Source organism: Pogona vitticeps, chromosome 10 (genome assembly GCF_051106095.1).
Source record: "Pogona vitticeps strain Pit_001003342236 chromosome 10, PviZW2.1, whole genome shotgun sequence".
Lineage (NCBI taxonomy): Eukaryota > Metazoa > Chordata > Lepidosauria > Squamata > Agamidae > Pogona > Pogona vitticeps.
In genome coordinates, this window is record NC_135792.1 from 14450624 (window position 1) to 14478069 (window position 27446).

The 27446-nt window shown below is 44.0% G+C and overlaps 3 protein-coding genes and 1 long non-coding RNA gene across 8 annotated transcripts in view; 2 read left to right on the plus strand and 2 right to left on the minus strand.

The window, feature by feature from the left end:
* LOC110089525 (uncharacterized) overlaps window positions 1-1791 on the plus strand; it is a 38199-nt gene extending 36408 nt beyond the window's left edge. Inside the window, exons 5-6 of the mRNA XM_020812662.3 lie at window positions 786-940; window positions 1412-1791. Coding sequence (XP_020668321.3) covers window positions 786-940; window positions 1412-1450 — 194 coding nt within the window. The 3' untranslated portion in view covers window positions 1451-1791. The remainder of the gene's footprint in view (window positions 1-785; window positions 941-1411) is intronic.
* Window positions 1792-6794: 5003 nt separating this feature from the next.
* On the minus strand, window positions 6795-9089 carry EXOSC6 (exosome component 6). Its single transcript, XM_072980827.2, has one exon. The coding sequence runs from the start codon at window positions 8999-9001 to the stop codon at window positions 8105-8107; it is 897 nt and encodes a 298-aa protein (XP_072836928.2). The 5' UTR covers window positions 9002-9089; the 3' UTR covers window positions 6795-8104.
* A 2025-nt stretch (window positions 9090-11114) lies between these two features.
* LOC140702212 (uncharacterized) lies at window positions 11115-23241 on the plus strand. The gene is made up of 3 exons (XR_012081298.2): window positions 11115-11244; window positions 21413-21515; window positions 23150-23241. It is a non-coding gene; the product is annotated as an uncharacterized LOC140702212 (long non-coding RNA).
* Window positions 15018-27446, minus strand: part of AARS1 (alanyl-tRNA synthetase 1) — a 39037-nt gene continuing 26608 nt past the window's right edge. For all 5 annotated transcript variants that reach the window (XM_020812643.3, XM_020812642.3, XM_078380366.1 and 2 more), the window contains 10 exons: window positions 26891-27069; window positions 25711-25824; window positions 24267-24473; window positions 23169-23353; window positions 22287-22395; window positions 21302-21415; window positions 20107-20226; window positions 18498-18584; window positions 16682-16795; window positions 15018-15745 (listed from right to left, as the gene is read on the minus strand). In XM_020812643.3, the coding sequence (XP_020668302.3) occupies window positions 15560-15745; window positions 16682-16795; window positions 18498-18584; window positions 20107-20226; window positions 21302-21415; window positions 22287-22395; window positions 23169-23353; window positions 24267-24473; window positions 25711-25824; window positions 26891-27069 (1415 nt within the window). In that variant the 3' untranslated portion in view covers window positions 15018-15559. The remainder of the gene's footprint in view (window positions 15746-16681; window positions 16796-18497; window positions 18585-20106; window positions 20227-21301; window positions 21416-22286; window positions 22396-23168; window positions 23354-24266; window positions 24474-25710; window positions 25825-26890; window positions 27070-27446) is intronic.

A 27446-nucleotide genomic window follows, 5' to 3' on the forward strand; every position in this document is an offset into this window, starting at 1 on the left:
TCCCTCAGGAACAAATGATACCAGCAGAGGCCTCTCCACATGACTTCAAGAACCAAATGGATCTATAAGGGAGAGAGCTTAAGTCCCTAGTTCTTTAGGGTTTTATATATGGATTACAAAATCTTAATCCTGGTCTAGGAGCATATAAAAAGCTAGTACTGTATAATTCCTTCAGGAAAGATGTTATGTCTGTACCTAACCAAATATTCTGCACCAGCTGCAGCTTCTGAAGTAACCTTAAGGGCAGCCCCACATAGAACACACTACTGTACTCCAGCCTTAAGGTTACCTTGAGGATCACTATAGCCAAACCTGTATCTGTCTAAGAATGGCCACAACTAGCATACCAGCTGAAGCTGATGAAAAACCCTCCAGGCCACTAAAGTCACCTGGGACTTCAATGAGAAAGACAGATGAAGGGTTAACTCATCTGAGTGCTTGATTGTTCAGGGGGTACATCTGTCCAAAACAGAAATTGCACCCACAAGACTACCGTTTTCTTAAGATTCGGCCTGAATGTATTGGTCCTCTCCTATCCCTCACTGCATCGTCCTATCAGGGTTTATAGAAGTTGTCATATGGTTTACAGTGTGCCTGATGAAGTGGACTCTGTTGTGGTGTGTTGCCTTCAACACTGGTGATGGAACCAGGGCAGAGGTGGCAGGACTACCACACGACCTCTCCTCATGCTGAGTAAACGCTCCTTACTCACCAGTAGATAAGGCTGCTGAGCAGGCTTTCCGGCTTGCCTGACACTCCTGCTACTGGCTGTCCTGATTCCACAGGTGCCAAGGAAGGCAAGAAGAAAGCTTTAACCGGTGGAGAGGTGTCATCCCAAGCAGGAGAGCCTAGCCAGAAGAAGGAAAGCACAGACGACGACACCCACGCTGCCCTGCCTTATTTTGACAGTGCAGAGGAGAGCACAGACACTGAAGAGGCGGTACGTAACAACACTGAGTTTTGTGTTAAACGATGAATAAGAAAATAATGGGGAAAACTGTAAATCCAGAAGCAAGGGATATAGCGATGTGGAGATAGAAGATAGTATTACATTTGCTTTCTTCCTCCAGTGGGCAGTTGAAGAGTTGCTACTGTGATTCTAGGGGCTCCTGTGCTTGGTACACATTTCAGAATCTCAGCAAGAACTCTAATCACTAGCTGGAAATGAGTGAATGTGTTTGCCTTCCACTTGTGTAATGAAACAAGAGGATTCCAGCTATTCCATTAAAAGTAATATGGGAAGTAGCACACTTTGCACACAGGCAGGTAGGGTCACCAATTTGGATTTGCTCATAGTACCATAATTATTATTTTCTTAATGTCATGGAAAACTCAAAATAAGATATTCAAACGGATATATATGGGATATGTCTCAAGAGCAACTTTTATGAAGCTTCTTGTTCTGTTGCAGGCAAGGAATCACACACTTGATCTTGAAGGCAGCAACTAAAAAGACCTGGAGCGCTTCTACCCCTTGTCTAGTATCTCCTTTTCTCTGTGTTGTATTTCTTTCACTGCCTCCAGTAAGTGCTAAACTTGACATCAGTTACCTGCAAACAATCCTTATCTAAAAGGAGAAAACAGGTCTGTAAACTGTCTCACTAGCACCTTGAGCTGATACGGCAGATAGACTCCTAAGACTTTTTGAAGAAAACTTCCAGTGTCCTTTGTTTGTGGAAATTTAAAATAAATGTGCCAGTGTGGGAGAAGGGTGGAGAAAGCAGGCAATGTAACTGACAAATTAAACCAACTCATCATTAAGCAGAAATAAAGCAGTAGTGATCTTCTACAGTTATAGCTCATTGGTTTTATTTTATTGGTCAGGTAAGTATTCCAGAGTTTGGAAGGAACTACTTTCAGAAAACAAGTTACCTTTTGCAATAAGACTTAACGTAGAGTAATATAAATTATAACATAAGAAGAGATAAGCACACCTTTTGCATTGTAGCTGTTTTAATTATTTTTATAGTTAAGGGAATTCATGAATTCACAACTTAAGTGTTTTTACAACATGCCAGGGGCTCATAGCTTTATGACGTACAGTCAACCCTCGACTTACAAACGGCTCGAGTTACAAACATTTCGACTTACAAACCACTCTGATAGAAAAATATTGACTCGACTTGCACACTTAGATTCGAGTTACAAACCAAAAAAAACATGTTTGAGGTGGGGAAAGCATGAAGTTTGAACTTTCAGTTAACCGTTGGCCAGTGAAGAGGATGCTTATCTGCTTCCTCGCTCTTCCCAGTGTTTTGAGAGTGGATTTGGAGACAGTCTTCAGACTGCCTGGTACTGCCTGGTACTGCTGGTATTGCCTGCTACAGTGCAGTACGAACTGTATTTTTATTTTTTGGCGCTTTTTTAATTTTTGATTTTTGGATTTTTAAAAGGTGTTCCCTCCCTCCTTTGCTGCCCCCCCTTTCCCCAAAAGGTGCTTGTATTGGCTTGTCTTGATTTAAAAGGTGCTTTTCAAGGTGATCTGTTGTCTGAAAGGTGCTTGGTTTTTTCCAGAAGGTACTTGTCTTGGCTGAAAATGTGCTTTTCAGGGTGTTCTGTTGAAAAGGTGTCTGTTCCCTCCTTCTCTCCCTCATTTCTTTCCTTTTTTTTAGCCTAAGTCATCTTAGGTTAAAAGGAAAGAAAGAAATTCTGCCCCTAGTGGTAGGAACGGATTAACCGGCTTTGCCTTAGTTCCTATGGGAAATGCCCCTCAACCTAAGAACCAAAAACAGCCGGAACAGATTAATTGGTTTTCAGTGCATTCCTATGGGAAATGCTGATTCGACTTACAAACTTTTCGACTTACAAACTGCCTTCCAATACGGATTAAGTTTGTAAGTCGAGACCCCACTGTATCCTTACTGCAGTCCAAAATAACATTTAAATCATTTAAAATAGGCTGGTTTTAAAAATTTCAGCTGTAAAGGGAAGTAATTTCAGGAGGCTTTGGATTTGTAACTAATAAATTATTTTTAAAAACATCCCCTCATATGCCAGACAAGAGATCCTTTAGCTTTAGTCATCTATCCTGTATAGATATGCCAATTGATGCCACACAGAATTCTGAGATTTATATTCCTATACACCTTTATCTCACTCTGTGAGGCTTACTTCTGAGTAGCCTTGCAGAGGATTACATTATATGAATCATAAAACTAGTACTCTTACTGCTGAATTAGATCAAAGCATGAGCTATTCTGGGATCCTGTTTCTCATGGTGGCCAGCTATATTTTATTTATTTATTACATTTGGGTATCTGGCTGTAGCTGGGAGTTCGATTCCCCACTATGCCTCCCCCACAAGAGCTGGACTCGATTATCTATAGGGTCTGCAGTTCTTAGATGAGGATGTATATATTGTCCAAAAGCTCTCTGGGCTTGAAAAATACAGTCGTGCCCCACTGGACGATTACCCCGCTCTACGACGAATCCGCTTTACGTTGATGTTTGCAGTCGCTTTTGAGATCGCAAAATGATGTTTTAAATGGGGATCTTTCGCTGTGCGATGATCGTTTCCCTGTTTCGGGAACTGATTTTCGCTTTATGACGATCAGCAAACAGCTGATCATCGGGTTTCAAAATGGCCACCGGCTGAAGAAAATGGACCCCCCCTGTTTTCTAGGACGGATTCCTCGCTTTACAGGCACCAAAAATGGCCGCCGTATGGAGGATCTTCGCTGGACTAGCAGGTATTCAGCTCATCAGAACACATTGAACGGTTTTCAATGCGTTTCAATGGGTTTTTTTATTTCATTTGACGTTTTCGCTCTACAGCGATTTCACTGGAACGAATTAACGTCGTCAAGTGAGGCACCACTGTAAAGCCATGCATGAAAAACTTAGCATAAAAAAACCTTCCAGAAACAAATACAATACAATAAAACCAAAACAACCCTCTATTCTGAAAATCATGGAACAATAAATTTTTATTGTTGAAATTTATTTAACAATAAAAAAAAGAAAAATCCTAGGTAAAAAAATATGTTCTTCTGGTGCCCAATAGTACACAACGCAGGGTGCTAGATGAGCATCTCTGGAGGGTATGCCACAGTCAAAGTGCCACCAAATGAAGGGGCCTTCTCATCCTGCATCATCTGGTGGGAGCATTCAGAGGAGGGCTTCTCAGAGACTTGAGCACAACCTAGGTTAGAAGCCTCTTGAGAGTTTTACCGTCAGAATCCAAGACAGCAACTTGGGCTTGCCAGTCCCCCAGCAACTGGAATTCAGAAACTTTCTTCTGAACAGAGGATATGCCATACATCCATTGTGAGTGAGAGCCACTCAATAGGTTTTCCACTATGAATTTCTCCCCTCTCTTTTAAAGACATGTAATCCAATGATCATCACTACACCTTATGACTGTGGACTGAACAAATTGATTGGTCTCTCTCTCTCTCATCTCCTGTTCACCAGTGTCACATTGCAATCACAAGTTCCAGTATTAGAAGGGGGAGAAAAGCTTCTCTGTGCATGTTTCCTGCATCTCACATTTCATAAGCCCTCCCTGCCAGCTGCATTTTTTTCTAGGCCAAATAAGCTAAGTGGTGTAACCTTTTCTAATAGGAAAGATGTTCCACCTACCCTTTCTCTCCCATGTATTTCATTCTGGCATTTTTAAGGAGGCTTTTAGAATTACATTTCACAGGACAAATAAACACAGCTAAGGCCGGCATCCAATTGATCACCTTTTATTTGACCACTCAAAAAATCAAAAATAGTCTGCAGGATGTCTCCCTTTTTATTGCATAATCTGACAATAAAACTCAAAGCAATTACTGTCCAATTCACTGTGCAGCTATTTTTGAACTTTCCAAACTGACAAGCAAAAGCCTAGCAACTGGTGGGCTATTTCTTCTCTTTCATCTTCAGAACAGAGTCCAGCATGCAGGAGGGAGAGGATTCTTAGAAAGGCGACTCTGGAAAAGGTCTTTTGTGAAGCCACTGAAGGAATACTGAAAATAAAAGGTTTTTATCCCAGTACCTTTTGCCATTGTTTTTGAGATCTAATGACTGCCCATGGTTCAGCTATCACTTTTCAAAGGGGAATTAGAGGAGCAAGAATGCATCATACGAATCTGCTTTGAAACTGCATGCTTAGATCCCTCATTGTATCTTCCTAAGTCTTCACCAGTAAATGAGAGGTGCGATCATGGCCACCATCAACAATTACTGATCGGTATTTCCTTCTCCTTCCTTGTTTCCAAATGAAACATCTCCAGCCCTACCTGTGTTGCATTGGTACTAAAATTGGTGGTCAACATGAGGAAATGTAATGTCTACGTTTTAAAGGTCAGAACATTTAAATGTTAGAATATTTTAATGCAAATGAATTGGCATTAGTGTCCTGTAGCCCCAGCATCCCCTGGCCAAAGAAACTGTTGGGAGCGATAATTCCCTCAGCAGTGGAAGCTGTGCCTGGAGCATTGACTGGCTGTGGTCATGGACTGGACAAGGGCTAACAGGTTAAAACTGAATACAGATAAGGCAGAGGTTAGGATCAAGCCAGGGGCAGCCTGCCTGTCACACTACCCCTGAAGGATCAGGGTGTGTAACCTTGGTGTGCTGTTGGACCGAGCTGTCTCAAGAGAGAACCAGATCCCAGCTGTGGCCAAGTCTGCCTTTTGCCAGCTGAGGTGGATCACACACCATCCCGACAAGAATCCCCTTACAGCATTAGGCCATGCGCTTGTAATCAAAAATAGACTATTGCAACACTCTCTATGTGGGGCTGCCCTTAAAGGCAGGTTGGAAGATGCAGCAGGCGCAGAACGCTGCTGCTAGGTTGGTCTCGGGAGCATCTCTTTACAAGAGGGGTATCCTGGCTTGTCTGCACTGACCGCCTGTTTGCTTCTAGGCCAAGTTCAAGGTGCTTATGCTAATTTTTTAAAGCCTGTAGCAGTTTAAGACCTTGCAACCTGGCTGAGCACCTTTCCATCAAAACATCTACCCATCCCATCTGCACTTTGCATATTGGGAGGGCTGGAAACCACTAATTCAAATCCAGGCTTTTTCTGTGGTGGCAGCTTCACTTTGGAACTCCCTTCCACCAGAGGTATGACTGGCCCTATCCCTCCCGGGCTTTAGGAGGCATCCTGGTTGTTTTCCCCAAGCCTTTCAATAGTTTGCCCCTAAATAAGTAATTTTATGTATCATTTCTGCCACCAGCCTGCCATTAATTTTCACTGTTGTTTTACTATTGTTTTTTTAAATGACTCTGTGTTCTTTTAGCTGCCAGAGTAGTAGCCTAGCTACTATCTGGGCAGGATATAAATGTAAATAAATGAATGAATGAATGAATGAATGAATGAATGAATGAATGAATGAATGAATGAATAAATAAATAAGGTTAATATATTACCTGTTCATTTAAGTGAAAATGAGAGAAGTTACCAGGAAAAAATTACCCATGAGGTCAGCTGTGCCCACACTGTAGCACAGAAAAGCAGAGGGGTGCTGGGGGAAAGATTTCTTCGACAACACCCCAAGAGGGAGTGTTGTGCAGTACGTGGATTTCCCCACTGTTGTATCCTAGAATATATATTTTAGGATATCCATCCACAAGTTTATCGAGCACAGCATTATGAAGATGGCACCTATCTCTCAAAAATTTCAAGTGTAAATAAACCACATTTTAAAAGATACAAAACCTGATTGTTCTTTGATCATTTTGGACAACAACTCCCAAGTCTTACCACAGGCCAAGCTGGGTTGGAAGTCTGAAGTCCAAAACATGTGGAAGGCCAGAGATGCCCTCCTTCTGGTCTATAATACAGCAAAAACATGAAAGCAGGCACCAATGTTAAACTAATTTAATTACAAACAAGAGATCTATAATCTATAAACTCTTCTTTACATAGAATAAATTCTCAAGATTTGGTTATAATAGTCATAAAGCTCATTGGCAGGCACCAGGAACCAAGCATTAGAGAAACAACTTTCACAATAATTGTGAAACATATTTTCCAACTCATTACTCTACATAGAACACAACACAATATCATTTACAGGCTTGCATGCACCGTCTCAGTAGGGAACCTTTTGTCAGCAAAGGTTTCATGGAATTTATTACATTGTAAAAAGTTATTTTTATTAGTAGTTGTATAATACATGTTATCAAAAATCTAGGGCTATTAGAATAGAATAAAATGGCTAGGAGATAAATTGGGCTTATATTTGGCCTATTTTCCTGAAGAAAAGGATCCAGAAGGGGAAATGGAGAAACTAAACATAGTGAACACATGCCACTGGAATGAGATTTTGACCTTTTCCCCCTTTTAAAACATTAGTGCAACTTGCTTCCAACTCAACACGAAAAAAGAGGCCTGCAAGGATAAGTAACTGCATATTTTCCTTGGCATCTTCTAAGATAAAAAAATCCTAAAATCTAGGAATTTTAGGAGCAGGAGAGAGGATTTACATTGGTGGCTTGACTCCACAGAAATGCAGACTCCACAGACGAAGCCCCAGAATAAAAAAGTGAGAAAAACTTGGAAGTCAATTACCAACAAATGTATTATTTTCTTAAGACACAGTTTGGACTAACCTATCCATAACAAAAATTGCAAATTAAAAAACTCAAGCTTTTCTAAATCAGTCTTGGCCCAAACCCGGCGCCCTCCAGGTGTCTTGAACTATAACGTTCACCAGCCCCAGCAAGCACAGCCAAAGGACAAAAAACGATGCACTCCATATGGTGGGCACCAGGCTGGTGTATCTGTATTCTGCCCCAGACTGCCTGCTTTAGAAGAGGCTCTGTGGGAAGAGGGTCTCCTTGCAGCCAAGCAGCCAGTCCGCCCACCCTCCCCGGAGTGGAGTCAGCGGCAGGGGTCCAGGTTTTCTCGCGCCAGCGGTTCCAGTTGTGCTGTGGATGAAAGGCGACTCTGATACCAGGCGCTCCCGTGCCTGGCAGGAGGGAAAGCGCTCCAGAGAGTCACTTCCAAGCAGAAGAGTCCCAGTCGCCCCATGTGAGGAACGGAGGTTGGGCTGCAGAGGCCGCAGAAACGAGGCCCGAGGCTGGGGGGGGGGGGGAAGCCTCGCGGGTAGGAGCCGGGGGTCCCTCGCTTCCCCAGCGCTGAAGACGTTCCCCTTGCTTCGAAGTTCCAGTTCAAGCGGTGGCGGCCGGAGGGCCGTCCGTCTCCACCTCCGAGGGTTCTTGGGCGGCGGCGGCGGCGGCCGGGGTCCTGCTGCGCTTCACGGCGCGGAGGAGGCTCTGGCGCAGCAAGGGGTAGAGGCGCTGGCAGCCGTCGAGGCCCAGGCGGAGGGCTTGCGCCCAGCTGTCCGCGGGGCCGCCTTCGCCGCTGCCCAGCAGCCCCGCCACCTGGTTGAGGGAGGGCAGGAGAGCCACGGTGAGGCGGGCGGCCGCGCCGCGCTCCTCGGCCTCGCTCGGCTGCAGCCGCCACTCGTTCCCCGGCGGCCCCGGGGGCCGGCAGAGCGCGCAGGCCGCCACGAGGTCGTAGAGCTCGACGCCCGCGTCGGCTAAGGCCAGCCCCGCGGCGCACAGGGCGGCCGCCAGGGCCGAGCCGCCGTCTTGCAGGAGCAGCGCGCTCACCTCCAGCTGCGCCCGCGGGTACCGGGCCAGGCGCACCGCCGGCTCCAGCGCCTCCTGCAGCGCCAGCGCCAGCTCGGGCTCCCGCTCGCTGGGCCGGATGCGAGCGCCGCGGCCCGAGAACGGCGCCCGGCGGAACTCGCACACCAGCCGGCCGCGCGGGTCGCCCGAGCTGCTGCTGCTGCTGCTGCTCCCCGCGCCGCCTCCGCCGCCCGCTTCGCGCGGCCCGGCCACGGCGCACAGGACTTTGGTGCCGCCGTCCAGCTCCACGTAGGCCGAGCCTTTGGCTTGGCTCAGCAGCCCCACGCGGGCGAAGAGAGGCTGCAGGGCCGACGGGTCGCGGCTACCGGACGCCGCCGCCGCCGCCGCCTCCTCCTCCTTGGCTCCGGCAGGTACGAACAGCAGCGGAGTCTGAGACTCTTCCGGGCCCGGGACTCGCCTGTGATCCAGCGGCATGGCATCCCCTCTCGGCGCGCCGTTCCGGAAAAGGAAGACAGCCGCCCGCCGCCCCAGGCAGGGCTCCCTCTGCCGGCCCCGCTTGGTGTGGAGCGGAGCCACTGCGCAGTAGCAAGCGTCCCCTTAGCGGCGGCGAGTCCGTCACGCGAGAGTGAAGGTGCGATTTGTAGGACAAGAGGGGCCGAAGCCTCTTTGCAAGGGAGGATAATCTGTACAGCTGGAGGATGCCCAACAAGCAGTTGGTTTGCCCAGCTGCTGCTGGAAGGCTTCCCGAAACGTGAGAGGGAAGCACAGATTTTACTTTTTCCGTGGTAGAACCCTTGCAGGGATAAGAGTCATATGTGGCTTATTGGCCACCAGCTACCTTCAATACATCCTGCAAACTGGACTGCCAGATTTTGCTAATAACCAAGGAATACCTGCCTAACATCAGAGACAAGTCTATTGGGTGGTGTAGTGCAGTGGTTCTTAACCTTTTTGAAAGAAACGCCCCCCTTGAGCCATTGAGGAAGTTATCATCGCCCCCCTCACCGCGGTGATGATATCTTATTTGTTTGTTTGTTTGTTTATTTATTTATTTAAGACACTTAAATCCAATGACCCCTGAAAACAAAATTAAATTCCAAGAAAATGAAATGCCCCCCAAAAAGTAACATTTAATGATTTAGTTGCAAGTGAATTTTTAGACACAAAAAGAAATATAAAAAGGGCATAAAAACAAATGCAGGAACTAAAAATTTCAAGACAAAAAGTCTGAAACTAAATTAAGATTGGAGGAAAATGCACACTGTAAAAAGGCTGCAGCCATCTTCACAGGTTTGGCTTGCTCCAGCGCCCCCCTACCGCCCCCTTCTGCTCCAGCGCCCCCACGATAATGACCCCCCTTTTCGTTCTACCGCCCCCCTGAAAAATGAAATCGCCCCCTGGGGGGCATTATCGCCCACGTTAAGAACCACTGGTGTAGTGGATAGAGTGATTGATTAGAGCTCAGGAGTCCTAAGTTCAATTGCCCATTTTTTACATTTTCTAAAAGGTGCAATGGGATTTGCTCTGCAAATTTTTTTTTTAAAAAAAGATTTTTGGGAGAGTTTTTTTTGTCCCCCACCCCACCACACCATTGCATCCCAAGGATACTGAGGAGCTCCTGGCAAGCTGCACATTGCCCCCAATGCAAAGAGTGAAATTCAGCAGCAAACCGGGAAGCTCCACATAAAAGTGCAACATACGATTTCCTGGCTAATATCTTGTTTGTGTAAGCTCTGTAGAGTAGAGCTGAGGTCTTCAGACAAGGCAATTTTTTAGAAGTTATCATAGTTTTCCATGTAACACTTCCCCCTAAAATAGAGGAAAAATTGAGTGTTGTTTTATACACGGAAGGAAGCCGACGCGCACTTGCCCCCTCTGGTGGCCTCGAGTCAGCAGCAGGAGGCAGAGGTGAAGGAGCATTCACACATGCCCTGGCGCCTCTTGCTGCTGTGTCCCCTGCCCGCCCGATCACCACCTCCAGTGATGGGGTCGTGTACACGGAAAAATACGGTAAACATTTCCCTTTCTTTTCCCACAGTCTTCACTGGTTCTTGAGAATAAAAGGAATTACCATATTTTTCACACCATAAGACACACTTTTTTCCCACAAAACAGGGGGATGGAACGTCTGTGTGTCTTATGGAGCGAAGAAAACAGATTATATTTTCCTGTTTTCTTCTCCTAAAAATTTGGTGCGTCTTATGGAAAGGTCCGTCTTATGGAGCGAAAAATACGGTAATTGCTCAGGGCCTTGGGACGAAAAGGGGAAATGTTTCTTTTCTTTTTTTTTAATCTCACCAGCCTTCTGCTGCAGAATTTAAACCAAATTTTATCCACTGCCTAATTGGAACAGCCCCTTCATGGACTGCTGCCTTGCCGTGGCTAAGGGGCTTGAGTAACTCAAAGAAGCTATGGGCTATGCCGTGCAGGGCCACCCAAGATGGACAGGTCATAGTGGAGAGTTCCAACTAAATGCAATCCACCTGGAGCAGGCTTTGGCAAGCCACTCCAGTATCTATGCCAAGAAAACCTCATGACCAGAAAAAAAGGCTAAAAGATATGACGCTGGAATATGGGACCCTCAGGTCGGAAAGCGTCCAACATTCTACTGAGGAAGAGCGAAGGACAAGTACAAGTAGCTCCAGAGCTTAATGAAGTGGTTGGGCCAAAGCCGAAAGGACACTCAGCTGTGGATGTGCCTGGAAGTGAAAGGAAAGGTTTGTGTGATCAGGCCCTAAACTGTGCTGGGAAGATATTTTTAGGCAGTGGTTCACAACCTTGGGTCCCCAGATGTTCTTGGATGAAAACTCCAAGACGTCTTCACCAATAGTTCTGCTGGCCAAGAATTCTGGGTAGTCCAAGAACATCTGAGGACTTAAAGTTAAGAAGTACTGTTACGAAGGAAATTATTGTTTCAAAATGTATGTTTGTAATCGGCTTTAACTATTCCCTCCTCTTCACGGATTGCTGCCTTCTCATGGCAAAAGGGCTTGAGTAACTCAGAGAAGCTATGGGCTATGTCATGCAGGGACAACCAAGATAGACATGTCATAGTGGAGAGTTCTGACTAAACGTGATCCACTTGTAGCAGGAACTGGCAAGCCACTCCAGTATCTTTGCCAAGAAAACCCCATGAACAGAAGCAAAAGGCTAAAAGATATAATGCTGGAAGATCAGCCCCTCAGACGTCCAACATGTTACTGAGGAAGAGTGGAGGACAAGTACAAGTAGCTCCAGAGCTAAAGAAGTGGTTGGGCCAAAGCCGAAAGGACGCTCAGCTGAGGACGCGCCTGGAAGTGAAAGGAAAGTCTGATGCTGCAAAGAAAAATACTGCATAGGAACATGGAATGTAAGATCTACAGTATGAACCTTGGTAAGCTGGATGTGGTCAAACAGGAGATGGCAAGAATAAACATTGACATCCTGGGCTTGGTGAACTAAAATGGACGAGAATGGGCGAATTCAATTCGGACTATTATCATATCTATTACTGTGGGCAAGAATCCCGTAGAAGAAATGGAGTAGCCCCCATAGCCAACAAAAGAGTGGGAAAAGCTGTACTGGGATATAATCTCAAAAATGATAGAATGATTTTAATATGAATCCAATGCAGCCATTTGAACATCACAGTAATCCAAGTTTATGCAACAACCACTAATGCTAAAGAGGCTAAAATTGACCAATTCTATGAAGACCTACAACACCTTCTAGAACTGACACCAAAGAAAGATGTTCTTCTCATTATAGGGGATTGGAATGCTAAAGTAGGGAGTCAAGAGATAAAAGGAACAACTGGAAAGTTTGGCCTTGGAGTTCAAAACGAAGCTGGGCAAAGGCTGTTCAAGAGAACAAGCTGGTCATCACAAACACTCTTTTCCAACAGCACAAGAGGCGACTCTGAAGAACTTTGGATAGAGGCTCGTAACATTGTACAGGATGCAGCACCAAAAACCATTCCAAAGAAAAGGAAATGCAAGAAAGCAAAGTAGCTGTCCAATGAGGCCTTACAAAAAGCAGAGAAGGGAAGGGAAACAAAATGCAAGGAGATAGGGAAAGTTACAGAAAACTGAACGCAGACTTCCAAAGAATAGCAAGGACAGACAAGAGGGCCTTCTTAAATGAACAATGCAAAGAAATAGAGGAAAAGAATAGAAAAGGGAAAACCAGGGATTTGTTCAAGAAAATCGGAGATATTAAAGGAACATTTTGTGCAAAGATGAACATGATAAAGGAAAAAATGGTAGGGACCTAACAGAAGCAGAAGACACCAAGAAGAGGTGGCAAGAATACTGTACACAGAGGAATTATACCAGAAAGATTTGGATATCCCGGACAACCCAGATAGTGTGGTTTCTGACCTTGAGCCAGACATCCTGGAGAGTGAAGTCAAGTGGGCCTTAGAAAGTTTGTCTAACAGCAATGCCAGTGGAGGTGATGGCATTCCAGTGGAACTATTTAAAATCTTAAAAGATGACGCTGTTAAAGTGCTACATTCAATATGCCAGCAAATTTGGAAAACACAACAGTGGCCAGAGGACTGGAAAAGATCAGTCTACATCCCAATCCCAAAGAAGGGCAGTGCCAAAGAATGCTTCAACTACCGTGCAATTGCACTCATTTCCAACACTAGCAAGGTTATGCTCAAAATCCTCCAAGGTAGGCTTCAACAATATGTGGACTGAGAACTCCCAGAAGTACAAGCTGGATTTCGAAGGGGCAGAGGAACTAGAGACCAAATTGCTAACATGCGCTGGATTATGGAGAAAGCCAGAGAGTTTCAGAAAAACATCTCCTTCTGCTTCATTGACTATGCAAAAGCCTTTGACTGTGTGGACCACAGCAAACTATGGCAAGTCCTTAAAGAAATGGGAGTGACTGACCACTTTATCTATCTCCTGAGAAACCTATACTTGGGACAGGAAGCAACAGTTAGAACTGGATATGGAACAACAGATTGATTCAAAGTCGGGAAAGGAGTACGACAAGGCTGTATATTGTCCCCCGGCTTATTTAACTTTTATGCAAAAAGGCCGGACTGGAGGAATCCCAAACTGGAATTAAGATTGCCGGAAGAAATATCAACAACCTCTGATATGCAGATGATACCACATTGATGGCAGAAAATGAGGAGGAATTAAGGAAACTTGTAATGAGGGTGAAAGAGGAGAGTGCAAAAAACGGCCTGAAGCTCAACATCAAAAAAACTAAGATCATGGCCACTGGTCCCATCACCTCCTGGCAATAGAAGGGGATGAGATGCAGGGCAGTAACAGATTTCACTTCCTTGGGCTCCATGATCACTGCAGATGGTGACAGCAGCCACGAAATTAAAAGACGTCTACTTCTTGGGAGGAAAGCGATGACAAACCTTGACAGCATCTTAAAAAGCAGAGAAATCACCTTGCCAACAAAAGTCCGAATAGTCAAAGCTATGGTTTTTCCTGTAGTGATGTTTGGAAGTGAGAGCTGGACCATAAAGAAAGCTGACTGCCGAAGAATTGATGCTTTTGAATTGTGGTGCTGGAGGAGGCTCTTGACAGTCCCCTGGACTGCAAAAAGAACAAACCTTTCCATTTTAAAGTAAATGAACCCTGAGTGCTCACTGGAAGGACAGATCCTGAAGCTGAGGCTCCAATACTTTGGCCATCTCATGAGAAGAGAAGACTCTTTGGAAAAGACCTTGATGGTGGGAAAGTGTGAAGGCAAGAGGAGAAGGGGACGACAGAGGATGAGATGGTTGGACAGTTTCATTGAAGCAACCAACATGAAATTGACACAACTCCGGGAGGCAGTGGAAGACAGGAGGGCCTGGCGTGCTCTGGTCCATGGGCTCACGAAGAGTCGAACACGACTAAACAACAACAACAAATAAAAGTAAGAATATGGAGAAGGCTGCCATATAGAGAAGCACAGATCTAAGAGTCAACAGAGTTTAAAAACAGAATGGAAGAGGAGCAACTAAACTCAGAAGAAGTGATGAAAGGATTAGGCCCACTGTATCCCTGTTTCGGACATGACTAAACAACAAAAAAATTGGAACAGCAGGTTAGGGTGGCATCAAGAAATGGATGGGGTGGGCAGAGGAGGAGAAGAATGCCCCCCCAAGATCTACACTGATCTAAATATAACAAGAACTGGAACAAGCTGCGTGTGCATTCCTTCTCCCCCTTTCACAGTGCTTAAAGGAGAAATCTTTAACCTTCCTCTTATTAGTGGACCACAGCTTCCTTACCCTCAGAAATGCAATTATACCTAAGGTCAACTCTGGTCAGATTTAACAAGCCTGCATCAGAAAAGTGAAATGTCATATTTAAAACTAACTACTTCCAAGTAGTTTGTTCCTCTAGCTAGCAAAGCAAACTCCAAACAAGAGATAGCGATATATCCAAATTCTTCCTTCTGGCTGTGCTAGAAATGGAACATACCTAAGTGTTCAATCATGATGCGTAACCATTGTTTGTTTCACCAGTGGCACATTAGCTAAACTTCATTGTTGTTTGTCTGTTTATTCCGCATGGAATTTATGTTACTACCAGTTAATCAGGCTAAAGCTTTACCACAACAAAAGTTAATACCATGAATGCAGGGAGGAGCTTCCACAATTACAGTGGCAAGGGATGAGATGTTCTCTCCTGTACACACTTGTATGACAGTAAACATACAGTACTTGAGCATAGACAGAGGGTTTCTGTGCACAGCCTTCCCTTTAAACTGTTAAATGGTATTTACATTTAGAGAATCAGGAAGCGTATGAGAAATGTGTGCAAAAAAGGAGGACAGCTGGTTGACAGCAGGTGCCCTGAGGCGGCTCAGTTATTATCACAAATTAGCAAATGTCTACTCTTGGACTAACATATGCTATGTTCAGTCTTATATGGTCACCTGGCTTGGCCAGTGTCCTTGTGGATGACTTCAGAAGGAAAACAATGCACAGTCTTTGTTTCCGCAAAAGCTGCCGACAAAAAACTCCTGACCCAGTGGCTGAGCAGCAGACAAAGGCTTCCCTTCTTCATCTGGTCTCTCAAGTCAGCTTCAATTCTTCAGCTCACCCAGTTTCATCTTGGCAAAGTCCATAGCCACTTGCAGGGCTTCTTCGAGGCAGCTGGTGTTTCTGCCTGTTGCCTGGGCAGAAAGGTTTTTCCCACCCCCCCTGCCTTCCATCAGACCTGACACCTGTTGCACCCATTCGCTTGCCTTTAGCCCTTTATTGACAGCTTCCTGGAAAAGAGCAGAGGAGGGAGGAGCGTGTGAGTCAGTTTTGCACCTGGCTGCTTCTGTGGACATCACGGAAATGAAAGAAACAGGCTGCATTATATCAGGCCTACTAAGAAGAGGGTTCCTTAGGGGATCCTGGAAGCAACAGTTTACATACAATACAAGCAATTCAAAGCTTAGGAAAGGTACCTTTTTGTACTGCTGTGCTGCCTGAAGGATTCTAGGAACTGCAGTCAAAAAGTTACTTTTACAAACTGATGCCAATTCATAGAAAAGACAAATTCATGACAAAGACAATTTCTTGTGTATAAAGGTGATACCAATCTAAACACCAGATGCTAGGCAGCCACCAATGGGAAGCTATTAGCTTCAACGGTACTTGCAGCCATGTGCCAGACAACAGGAAGGAAGATATTTTCCTTTCATCATATTTCACAGTTTTAATGTGGGAAATGGAGAGAAAAATTGCTGTAGTGCTAGAGCCACCTTGGGTCCCTCTTGAGGAGAAAGGCAGAGTATAAATATTTTTAAATAAACAAACTGTACACCCTGCTATGCTAACTAAGTTTCAGAAGAAGCATTTACATTTTATATATGTATGCCTTGTTTCATGTTTCTGGGAAAGGGCTGTAGGAGCATGAATCTACTTGCACATAAGCCACTTGGGGGTAACTGTTTCAGCCCAAAACTTGCTTTTAAAGCAACAAATTCAGTAGCAGTGGACCCAAAAATGTGAGCCATGTCTTGAGACCATGAGCCACCCTGTTCCATAAATACATGCAATTAATGCTAATAATCCCTTATCCTGATTGCTAACGGTAAAGCATGGTACATACACAGCTCCATACACAGGAGGTCTGTTCTTTCAGGTATCTAAATAATTTGCTTCCAGTCCCAAGGATTCAAGAGTGCTAAAATTCCCAGCTCACCCCTATTTACCTGAGGGACCTGGCATAAGCAGATGATCTTCTCAGCTTCGTTATCTATTGCAAAGAGCATGGCTGCAGTCTCAGGGGAATGAGTCTTCAAGAGCTTCAAGGATTCATTCAGGGCCTACAGGATAACATGTGTAATCAACAGAAAGAGCACAGTGTGAGGTGGCTCCAGCCAGCTGTTTGGAAATGGGCCTACTCTCAGAATCTCAGAAACGTGCAGGAGAGAGTGACTAAAATGTCCCTAAACATCTAAGGGTGTGCATCTGCAGAGCAGGTGAGATAGAGGATGTTCTCCATTATTTACTCTATTGTCAGCTATATCAGAACCCTCGAGAAAAGCTCCTGGGTAACATTTTGGCTGCTCTACAGGAGGAAACCCCTCAGATAAAGGTGGTCAGGTTACTCTTGGACTGTGACCCATATGTTACGTATAGAACAGCGCTATTTGCAAAAGCGGCCAGAAACATTCGGGCTAATGTTTTGACAGCCATTGCGATCAATTGTGTGGGAGATTCTCAGATATGAGGGGTCTCTTATTATTTTATTTGTCTGTGGTTCTTATCATGATTTTAATTGACCATATCTGTATTTTAAACAATTGTGACGGCTTTTAGCTAATACAAAAAACTTGAATTGGAGCGACTAAAATGATGACTGGGTTGGGACACCTCTGTTATGACGAAAGGCTACAGCGTTTGGGGCTCTTTAGTTTATAGAAAGGGTGCCTGAGGTGGGGATGATTGAGACATATAAAATTATGCAGGTGATGGATAAAGTGGACAGAGGGAAGCTTTTTCCCTCTCACACAATGCTAGAACCAGGGGACATCAAATCAAATTGTGTGTTGGGAGAGTGAGAACAGACTGAAGAAAATATTTCTTGACCCAGCGTGTTGTTAGTATGTGGAACTCCTTGCTACAGGATGTGGCAATGGCATCTGGCCTAGATGCCTTGAAAAGGGGATTGGACAGATTTCTGGAGGAAAAGTCCATCGCAGGTTACAAGGCATGATGGGGAGGTATAATCTCCAGGCTGAAAGGGAAGGTACCTCAAAATACCAGATGCAGGGGAGGGCTATCAGGAGACGGGTATCTGGTTGTCTCGTGTGCCCTTGGCCTGATCCAGCAGGATTCTTCTTACGTTCTTATGTTCTTAATCCAAAGGACACCCATAACTTGCCTGTGCACTAAAGTGGATTTCTTGTCTATTCCAAATCTGATCCTCTAGGTCTGCTATTTTAAGCACTCCTGATCTTTCAGGAGAGAACTGGAGAACTGAAGGTTTCAGGTTCAATTTCAGTCAAAAGGATCACGGCATATCCTTTGCCTGAGGCCCTAGACAGCTGCTACCAATCAGAACACTGGCAACTTGTATAAAATAATACTGGTCCACATGGGAAAAAAGGCCTGCTTCAACATAGAAGTACTTGTTCTTGCGCTCTGCAAGAGGAATGGGGGATATGCGTGACTCTCTGAACACTGCTCAACACCCTCGCCAATTTAATTAGCAATGAAGGATGCTTCAAGCTGCACTTGAAGTCAGTGGTTGTCCACTCAGCTGCTATGGACCTAGCACAGCTTTCTCCCCATAAAGACCAGAGAGGTATTCCCAGGAAAGCGAGGTTTGTGCCTTTTCACAACAAAACATTCTGTAAGTGGCAGCCACATTTTTTAGACTGCAACAACATTGTAACTATCTTGAACATACAAATTTAGAGGAAGTTGATCTATTCTTAAGCTGTATATTTGCTGTATAATATTTGTGCCTTGTCCATTTTGCAAAAATATGAGGTGATCACAGAGAAAAGGAGAAGGGCTTACCTTTGCTGTAGCACCACTCTCCATTTCCAGAATGACCAGTGGCTGGTTGGGGTGAGCCTCAATAAGCCGTTTTGTTTTGTCCAAAACCTATAGCAACAGTCAAACAAAAGGCCAGGTTGCCCATTAGCCTTGGGAAATACAGTGGTGCCCCGCATAGCGACGATAATCTGTTCCGGATAAATCGTCGCTATCCGGAAATAAAAACCCCATAGGAACGCATTAAACTCAATTTAATGCGTTCCTATGGGGGATAAACTCACCGCTAAGCGGGAATCCTCCATACGGCCGCCATTTTCGCCGCCTCGGTAAGCGAGGAATCGGTGCGAAAACACTGCGGGCAGCCATTTTGTTGATCCGGCAGCCATTCTGGATCAGCTGTTCTAAAACATCGCAATGCGAAGATCGGTAAGCGAAACGCTTACCGATCATCGCAATGCGATGTTTGGCCTATTTAAACATCGCAATGTGATCGCTTTTTCGATCGCAAAATCCGCATCGCTATGTGGATTCGTCGTTAAATGGGGCGCTCGTTATGCAAGGCACCACTGTAGCAGAAAAAGGAACCTGATTACAGAGCAACACTAATTATGCTACACTTGGAACTCTTGCAGAGTAATGATACCAGAGTACAAAAGAGAAATACTATATAAGGTATTAAGCAGAACTTGGAAAGATAATGATAACAATATCAAGCTGAAACCACTCCTCACTGAACAGTGGTAGAATAATGCTCTGGGACAGGATACAGTCAAGACTGGCTCACAGATTGATTTGTAACAATAAAAGCCCAATTTAACATAAACTACTTAGAAATAATATTCTACAAGACACCCTATAAATGGTACAAATAAAAATACAGTACAAATAGAAATACAGTACAGTGGTGCCCAGCATGACGACAACCCCTCTAAATGACGAAACCGCAGGATGATGACTTTTTGCGATTGCTATAGGGATTCACAAAACAGGCATTTCAATGGGAGAATTCCGTTTCACGACGATTTGGTCCATGCTTCGCAGACCATTTATTCGCAAGACGACGATCTTTACAGCTGATCTTTGGCTTCGCAAAATGGCTTCCCACTGTTTTCTGGACCCATGCTTCAGAAGACAGCGATTAAAAACAGCTGATCGTCATTTGCAAAATGGCTGCCCTATGGAGGATCTTCGCTGGACGACGAGGTATTTTCCCAATTGGAACGCATTAACTAGTTTTCAATGCATTCCAATGGGGAAACTGTTTTCCCATGACAACGATTTTCGCTGCACAGTGATTTCAGGGGAACAAATTATTGTCATCATGCGGGGCACCACTGTACAAATAAAAATGTATATACATATGTATAATCTGACTTCTGGTGGTGATGACGACAAAGTCCAAGCACCAAGAGGGAAGCTCAGATGCTACAGATATACTCAGCCACTGGCTGATGGTAATGACGATACCATAAAAGAAACAGCCACTTCTCTCTTTAAAACAAAGGTACAGTCTCGTTCTGTTCATCAGCTGCATGTGTTTCAAAGGGAAACACAACAATATCTATGCAAAGAAACCCTTTATATACAACAGAGGAGACTGTAGGATGAGACAACAAAAGGATATTCTTACTCGTTTCTGGATATCTGCTTTATAGGCACGATCTAGATCATCCATAATCTTCTTCAGTGCTTTGAGGGCCTCACGGAATTCATCTTTCTGCCACTGGGGAATTATGGCAGTGGCCAGAGTCTGGGAATGAAAGAAGAACTTGAAACTCAAATGCACCACAGCCCCATGTTTTAAGAGTATATACTGTCTGCTCTATTCCCATAACAAGGATGGCTTGCTTGTTTTTCACTTTTGTGACCACAGCATAAAACAGCAGTATACAGCCAACTAACAAGTCCAGTTTTCACTAAAACCAAACATATAGAGCAGTATTCTACTGCTAGTTCTAGCTAGAGTAGGACCACTGACTGAAATGGTTCAGTTACTGTTCAGCAATTGTTTCAATTGGTTTACTTTCAGCTGAGACTAAAAATAAGGTACAGTCGTGCCCCATTTAACGATTGCTTCACTTAACGAGGAAATCGTTTTACGATGAGTTTTTTGCGATCACAATTGCGATCACAAAACGATGGTCTAAATGGGGGAATTTCACTTAGCGATGATCAGTTCCCTGCTTCGGGAACCGATTTTCGCTTTATGACCATCAAAAACAGCTGATCGTCGGGTTTCAAAATGGCCACCGGCTGAATAAAATGCCCCCCCCCCGCTGTGCTTAGGGACGGATTCCTCGCTGCACAGGCATGGAAAATGGCCGCCCCTATGGAGGATCTTCGCTGGACTGTGAGTTTTCAGCCCACTGGAACGCATTAACCGGATTTTAATGCGTTTCAATGGGCTTTTTTATTTCGTTTGATGATGTTTTCACTCTACAGCGATTTCGCTGGAACGAATTAACATCGTCAAGCAAGGCACCTCTGTACTTGACATAGTTTGCTTTAGAGTTCTCTGTAAGTAAGCCTGGCTCATCACTGAGTTTAACACCAGATATATACCAAAAACAATATTGAGCCTCTTACTGGCAGTAATTTGTGATGTCAAAATAAATAAGTAAATAAAGTGATGCAAAATAATTTTGTAAAACCTATCAGTGGCACAGAACTTATATTCTCTCCAAGATCATTTATAGACTTGCCTAACTTAAGATCAACAGATTCTAGATCAACCTTTAGAAAACGTTCTGCCTTGTGTGGCTCTCAGGAGAACAATCTAACAAGAAAATTCTGAAGAAAACATAAAGTTTTCCAATTTCTCATACCTCACCAAGGTCAGCAATTTCACGTTGAACATCTTTGTTGGGTGCAGTCTGAATTTGCACTTTGGCTTCTAGGTCTGTAAGCAGCTTCTGAATTATGTCTGCTTTCCTCAGTGCCTTGGAAAGAAAAATGGAAGAGGCAAATCGGAAAGGTTTCCAATGGCAGCCAAACAAGGAAGAGTCATGTGGCACCTTCACAAGCGACAGATCTGCTACAGTAAGAGGTTTCACATGTTCCAACTCACTTTTACAGATCCATGGAGTATAATTTTAAAGATGTGTGCGTATGTATAGTGAGGGGTAGGATTTGTTTCTAATTGATCCAGGTTAGCCGGAAATGATTATGCATGAATTCTGGATTTCTTGGACTTCAGCCCCCATATTTTGCCAGGAATTTCCACAGCCATAATTTTTGGGATTTTAACTAAGAAGTCCTCATAGGAGTTTTCAATGATATACAGGTGGGAAATGAAAGTTCTGTGAGTCATTATGTGTCTGTGAAGAAGACAGAAGAATGGGATGGGAATGCTAAGCAGCATAGAATTGGTAAAGGATTACAGGACTGCAAGTTTTTTTAGAGAGACATGGAGGGACACCCTCGCTGTTCCCATGGTCCTTAGCCACTCCCACTCATTTCCTCTGCTTTCTTCACAGGAACAAAATGGCTGATGAGTCTTCACTGCTCATAAGCCTGTGCATAATTCAAAATTCCTGTGGGGACTTTGATTTCTTGGCAAAAAGCCCCTAGAGTTCTGACTGGGGAAATTCCTAGTGAATTCTATGGGCTGAAGTCCAAGAAATCCAAAAGCCTCACGCCTACTGACTGACCCCAGGTTGGCCAGAAGTATTAATCAAGTAGTCCTCGCAGTCAAACGTCAGTAGCACGCGCACATGCACACATGCACACACACACACACAAGTAGAACTGTTGCCTAGATGTCATTAACTGACCTTCTCCAGTACACTTGCCCATTCCACCCCCATTCACCTTCTGAGCTTCCACTCCAGTGACTGCCACTATTCTCCGGATGCCCTTCGCAATTGCTTCCTCTGATACAATTACAAAGTGGCCAGCATGACTGGAGTTCTGCAGATGCCTGTGAAAACAGTAAGGGTTGAGAAATTTCACACAAATTACTAAGGAAGATGTTCCTGGCTGAAAGAGTGTGATTTCAGAGGCCGGATGTTGACACTTTCTCTAGGAAAAGGTGGGGAAACCAAAATTGTGATCTCAGATTTCCAGCCAGCTCCGTTTTCTTTGTATATCACTCAACATGCAACAAGCATATACAAGAGACACTTAAGAGAAACGTATGGATAAACTGAGGCAAACTAAGAAATTGCAGCTAGCAACTTTTATGTATCCTCCTTACACCTCTACTTTTTTAAAAAAGATTTAATTGCTTAAAACTCCCTTCCTGCCTTCTAAAGGCCTTGGAATATAATTTTGCCATGTTTTGCCCAACACCAGCCAGGCCAAGACAGTTCTAATTCACAGCATGAATGGGCCTTTTGGGTTAAAAAAAAAGGGAGGATTCAAAGAAAAATATTTTGAGGACAAGCAGAGTGTCTCAGCAGGTACGGCTCTCAAATGTTCAGTGGTAAGTCAGTACAGCCCTCAGACCAATGTAACCTGCCTACCCATTATACAACATGGATGAGGTCCATGAGGTTCTCTGCATATTTCAGACGTCAACTCCAAGAAAGCTCAGCCAAGATAGGCAATGCATTATGAGCATTACAGTTGAAAAAACAGGAGGGCCAAAGCTCCTGCATTCTCTGTTCTAGTGAGAGAGTTGCACACATTATGAAACCTCTTTGTATGTATCAATATCCCGTTTTTCACCCTAGGCTATCTGGTGGTACTCACGTTCCTCCACAAAACTCAACAGATGTGATGGCACCTGCAGGGCTGGATGGATCATCAAGCATGTCCTCGACAGGTATGCCAATCGAGATGACACGGACAGGGTCAGGATAGGTTTCATCAAACACCGCTCGGAGGCCCTGGATAGCTTTAGCAGCAGCCAGAGGACAATCCTTGGCATAGACAACCTGGGGAATGGACCATATTAGTATTCAAGACAATCTGGTTCTGGTGAGAAAGAACAGAGAAACAGAATAATACATGGCAGGCATGCTGATGTCAGCTTCCATGTCTACTAATGTTATGGCCCAGATAGCCTGTTTGTATTTAAAAAAATGTGTAGCATTTTAATTTTAAGCCAACTCAGGTCATGTGGTTTTTCAGTTGTTTCCTGCGTTTCTGCCTCTCCTGTTAATGGACGGATTCTGGATCCTACACAAAAAACCAGAGTTCCTGGTGCTCTTAAACCCAGTAAGCAATTTAAAACCAGCTGTTTAGATCTCATCTATCTAAATCAATTAGAGAAACAGCATAGTAAAATAAATAGCCCTTTGGTGGCCATTTTAACTTGCTTTCTTAGAAAATGAAATTAGTCAGGGAAAAATAATTTGGAATTCATACTGTGAACATGAAATTCAGCACAGTTCTTAACACGGGTATAATCCCAGGTTTTTTGGCTGTGTGACCAGGCCCTTCTTCTGACTTAGCTATGCTAGAGTAGCCAACACTCCTCTATGCATGGAAAGCAACTGAAGAACCCCTTAAGGCCAGCTCCATATAACAAGGTAGAATATGTATTAGAATCACATTTGTCCAACATGGCTTCTTCCAGACATTTGGGCAATTCCAGTCTCCACTGACCACTGACCCTACTGGTTGGGGCTGATACGAACTGTAGTCCAAAACATCTGAAGGGCATTGCATTGCGGAAAATTGTGTTAGATTATTCAGCCTCCAGCTGGTTGAATATAGCCATAGGCAAAGAGAAAAGTGGAGAATTTCTGACACCTTTGGGGGATACTACTACCGGACTGTTGTACGGATTAATGAGACAATGTATGTGGAAATCAGTAAGTGCAATTCATCGTCATGCAGGAGTACCTTGGCTTCCTGAATCATCTGATTAACAGTTTCTTCTGCCTTCCTGATTTCCTCAGTGGACATAGCTCCTTTGGCAGTGAAATCAAATCGCAGTCGGTCTGGTGCAACCAAGGATCCTCGCTGGTCAGCTTCCCCCAGCACAGCACGTAAGGCGAAGTTGAGGATATGGGTGGCTGTGTGATTGCTCATGATGGGCCTTCGCCTTGCCTGCAAGGCAGAGATGGATGTGAATGGCAGAAAAGAACAAGGATGTTTACTGTATGCCACACAGAGGATAGTATGCTGCTGGCAGTATACTAATGAATAAATAATGTGGCGGCCTAAAGCCACATTGGCAGCTGGTAGACTGTAGACAACTTGTGGCCCATAAAACAATCTTACCCAGAACTAACAACCCTATCTAATTATAATCAAGATTTAACATTCTCCCCCACAGGTACTGCCTAAATCATAAAGACATAAAGGCATTTTGAGAACTGGGAGGAGTGTAAGGGGTAGCTTATATCCTTTCCAAGAGATTTCCCTGCATGCACATATCATGATAGCATGCACATATTAACCAATCCAAAGGCAATCAATGGTTCAAAGCTACCCCATATCTCTCTGGGCTGCTTCTCCATTATGCCTGAACTCACATATTCTGCAGTTGGGACACCCCTGTTTCTGAGAACACCATCTAATTTATTTAACATATATTATTTTTCTACCTTTACATTCAAGCAATTTCAAGCTGAAATTTTACCAAAATTTGATTCAGAAACAAAACTAATACAAAATGGCTTATTAAATTATTTTAGGACCGAATTTCAAACAGAACAGCTATCAGCTATTTTTTTTAAAAAAAGATAATCACACAGCAGTAAAAATTGTTTTTGCTAAATCAGTTCAAGTTTGATGAAACAAAGAATATCTTAGTGCACTGTCTGAAACTCAGAAAACTAGGTGTTATGAAAGCAGACTTGGAGACAGCTTTTCAAAAACAGGATGCCAACACTGAGACGGCCTTTTCCACAGTCACCACCTCAGTTCAGCTGGTAGTAACAGCTGAAGAAGCAAATCGAAAGCAGATTAGAAACTAGCCATCTGTGAGTGAGGTTGTGTGAAAATTCATTTTCAGCTCCCAAATGTCTAAAGCAACCCCTGAGAACATAGAAATCAACCATCCTGTCCACACCAAGGAGTCTCCTACAGCACAGTGGTTTGGACTATTGAAGATGTAGGTTTAGATCCTCACTCAGTCAAATTTAGTTCACCAGTTGACGCTGAGCTAGTTACTCCCTCAGTCTCTTATGTATCAGGGTTTTTGCAAGCATAAAATGGGAGAGAAGAGGCCAGCACATGGCTCTTCCTCTATTGAAGAAGGGCATAATAAAAAGATAATTGATAAGATGCTACACCAAATTCTTGGATGTAGCTATCTTCCCCTTCATCTTGATTCACTCACCTCATCAATGTACAGTTGTACAGTGTCTCCCACTTTCAGGTTCCCATACACCGTGCCCACATGGAGCACATAACCTCCACGCACCTGGACATTTTTCACGGTAAATTCTGTCTTCTTCAGAAAATAAGAACACAAAATATCTGACTATCAGTAAAGGCAGGAACAGAGAGAATTTGCCTGGGTCTTTCAATCAGGCATCCGACCAACAGCAGAGAATGAAGCATTTAAAATTAAACATTATGTTGCTTTCCTACTATGAAGTAACTCATGAAAATAAAATTAGCAGTGGAATCCAGATTTTAAAGTTGTAAAGTTTTGTGTGAATTATAACAATATATTTGAAATAAACATTTTAATACGTTAATTAAATCCAGAAGGCTTTTAATTGAAATAACATCAACTGTGGGTCCTGATGGCAATTTTAATTGTATATTAATCATTTTATCTTTTATTGTATTTTAATTGAATTTTAATTGTTGTAAGCCGCCCAGAGACCTTTGGGTAAAGTGGGCGGAATATACCGTATTTTTCGCTCCATAAGACACACCTCTCCATAAGACGCACCAAATTTTTAGGAGAAGAAAACAGGAAAATAATAATCTGTTTTCTTCTCCTAAAAATTTGGTGAGCCTTATGGAGAGGTCTGTCTTATGGAACACACCCTAGGACCCTTTGGAGGCTCACCCTGCCCTCCTGGGGGCCAGAGGGGGCAAAATCGCCACCTTCAGGGACTCTTCTGAAGCTTCCAAAGCCTCAAAAGAGTCCCAGAAGGTGGCGATTTCGCCCCCTCTGGGTCCGCGCAGGGGGGGGCAGGGTGAGCCTCCAAAGGGTCCTAGGGTCTGTTCCAGGACCCTTGGGAAGCTCCCCCACCCCCCACGGGGCCAGCGGGGGCGAAATCGCCAGCTTCCAGGACCTTTTCTGAGTCTTGAAAGGCTCACTCGGACCCTTGCGAGGCTCCCCCCACGGGGCCAGTGGGGGCAAAATCGCCAGCTTAGCTCCATAAGACGCACAGACTCCCCCCCACTTTTGGGGAATAAAATTGTGTCTTATAGAGCGAAAAATCTGGTAAGTTAAATAAATAAATATTTTATTTAAATAAATATTAAATATTTTAAACAAACAATATAAAAAGTTAAAACACCACATAGAAATGAAACAAAACACTTTCAGTTGAACCTACATCCTCACTGCCTTCATCTTCCTTCACAAGGTAGCCCTCATCATAGATCTGTCCTCCCTGCTCAGCATAGAAGCAGGTATGATCGAGAATGACTCCACACTCTTGGCCCGTAGACACCTGTTCCACAAATGCCTTCTCCCGACGGAGGGCCTTCACTGTGGCCACAGGACTGCTAAACTCTGTACATAAAAAACAAAAACAAAAAAACCTGAAATTGGGAACATACTATTGCCTCTTTATTACTCTAGGCATCGGGAGCGCTAAACAAGCAAAATAGTGCCATCTATGCTGCCAGCCATGTACCATTCCAAATGCTCCATGGAAAAGTTGCTTCTTTCAGAGCTTGGAAAAGTTACTTCTTTGGAATATAACTCTCAAAATCTCCCAGCTGGCACGGCCACTGGGATTCTAGGAACTATAATGCAAAAAAGTAACTTTTCAGTATAGTATGGCTCCCATATCCATAGGATCAATATCCATGGTTTCACTTGTCCACTGTTTGAAAATATTAAAAATATTAAATGAAAAAACTAGAAATACAAATATCCACAATGTA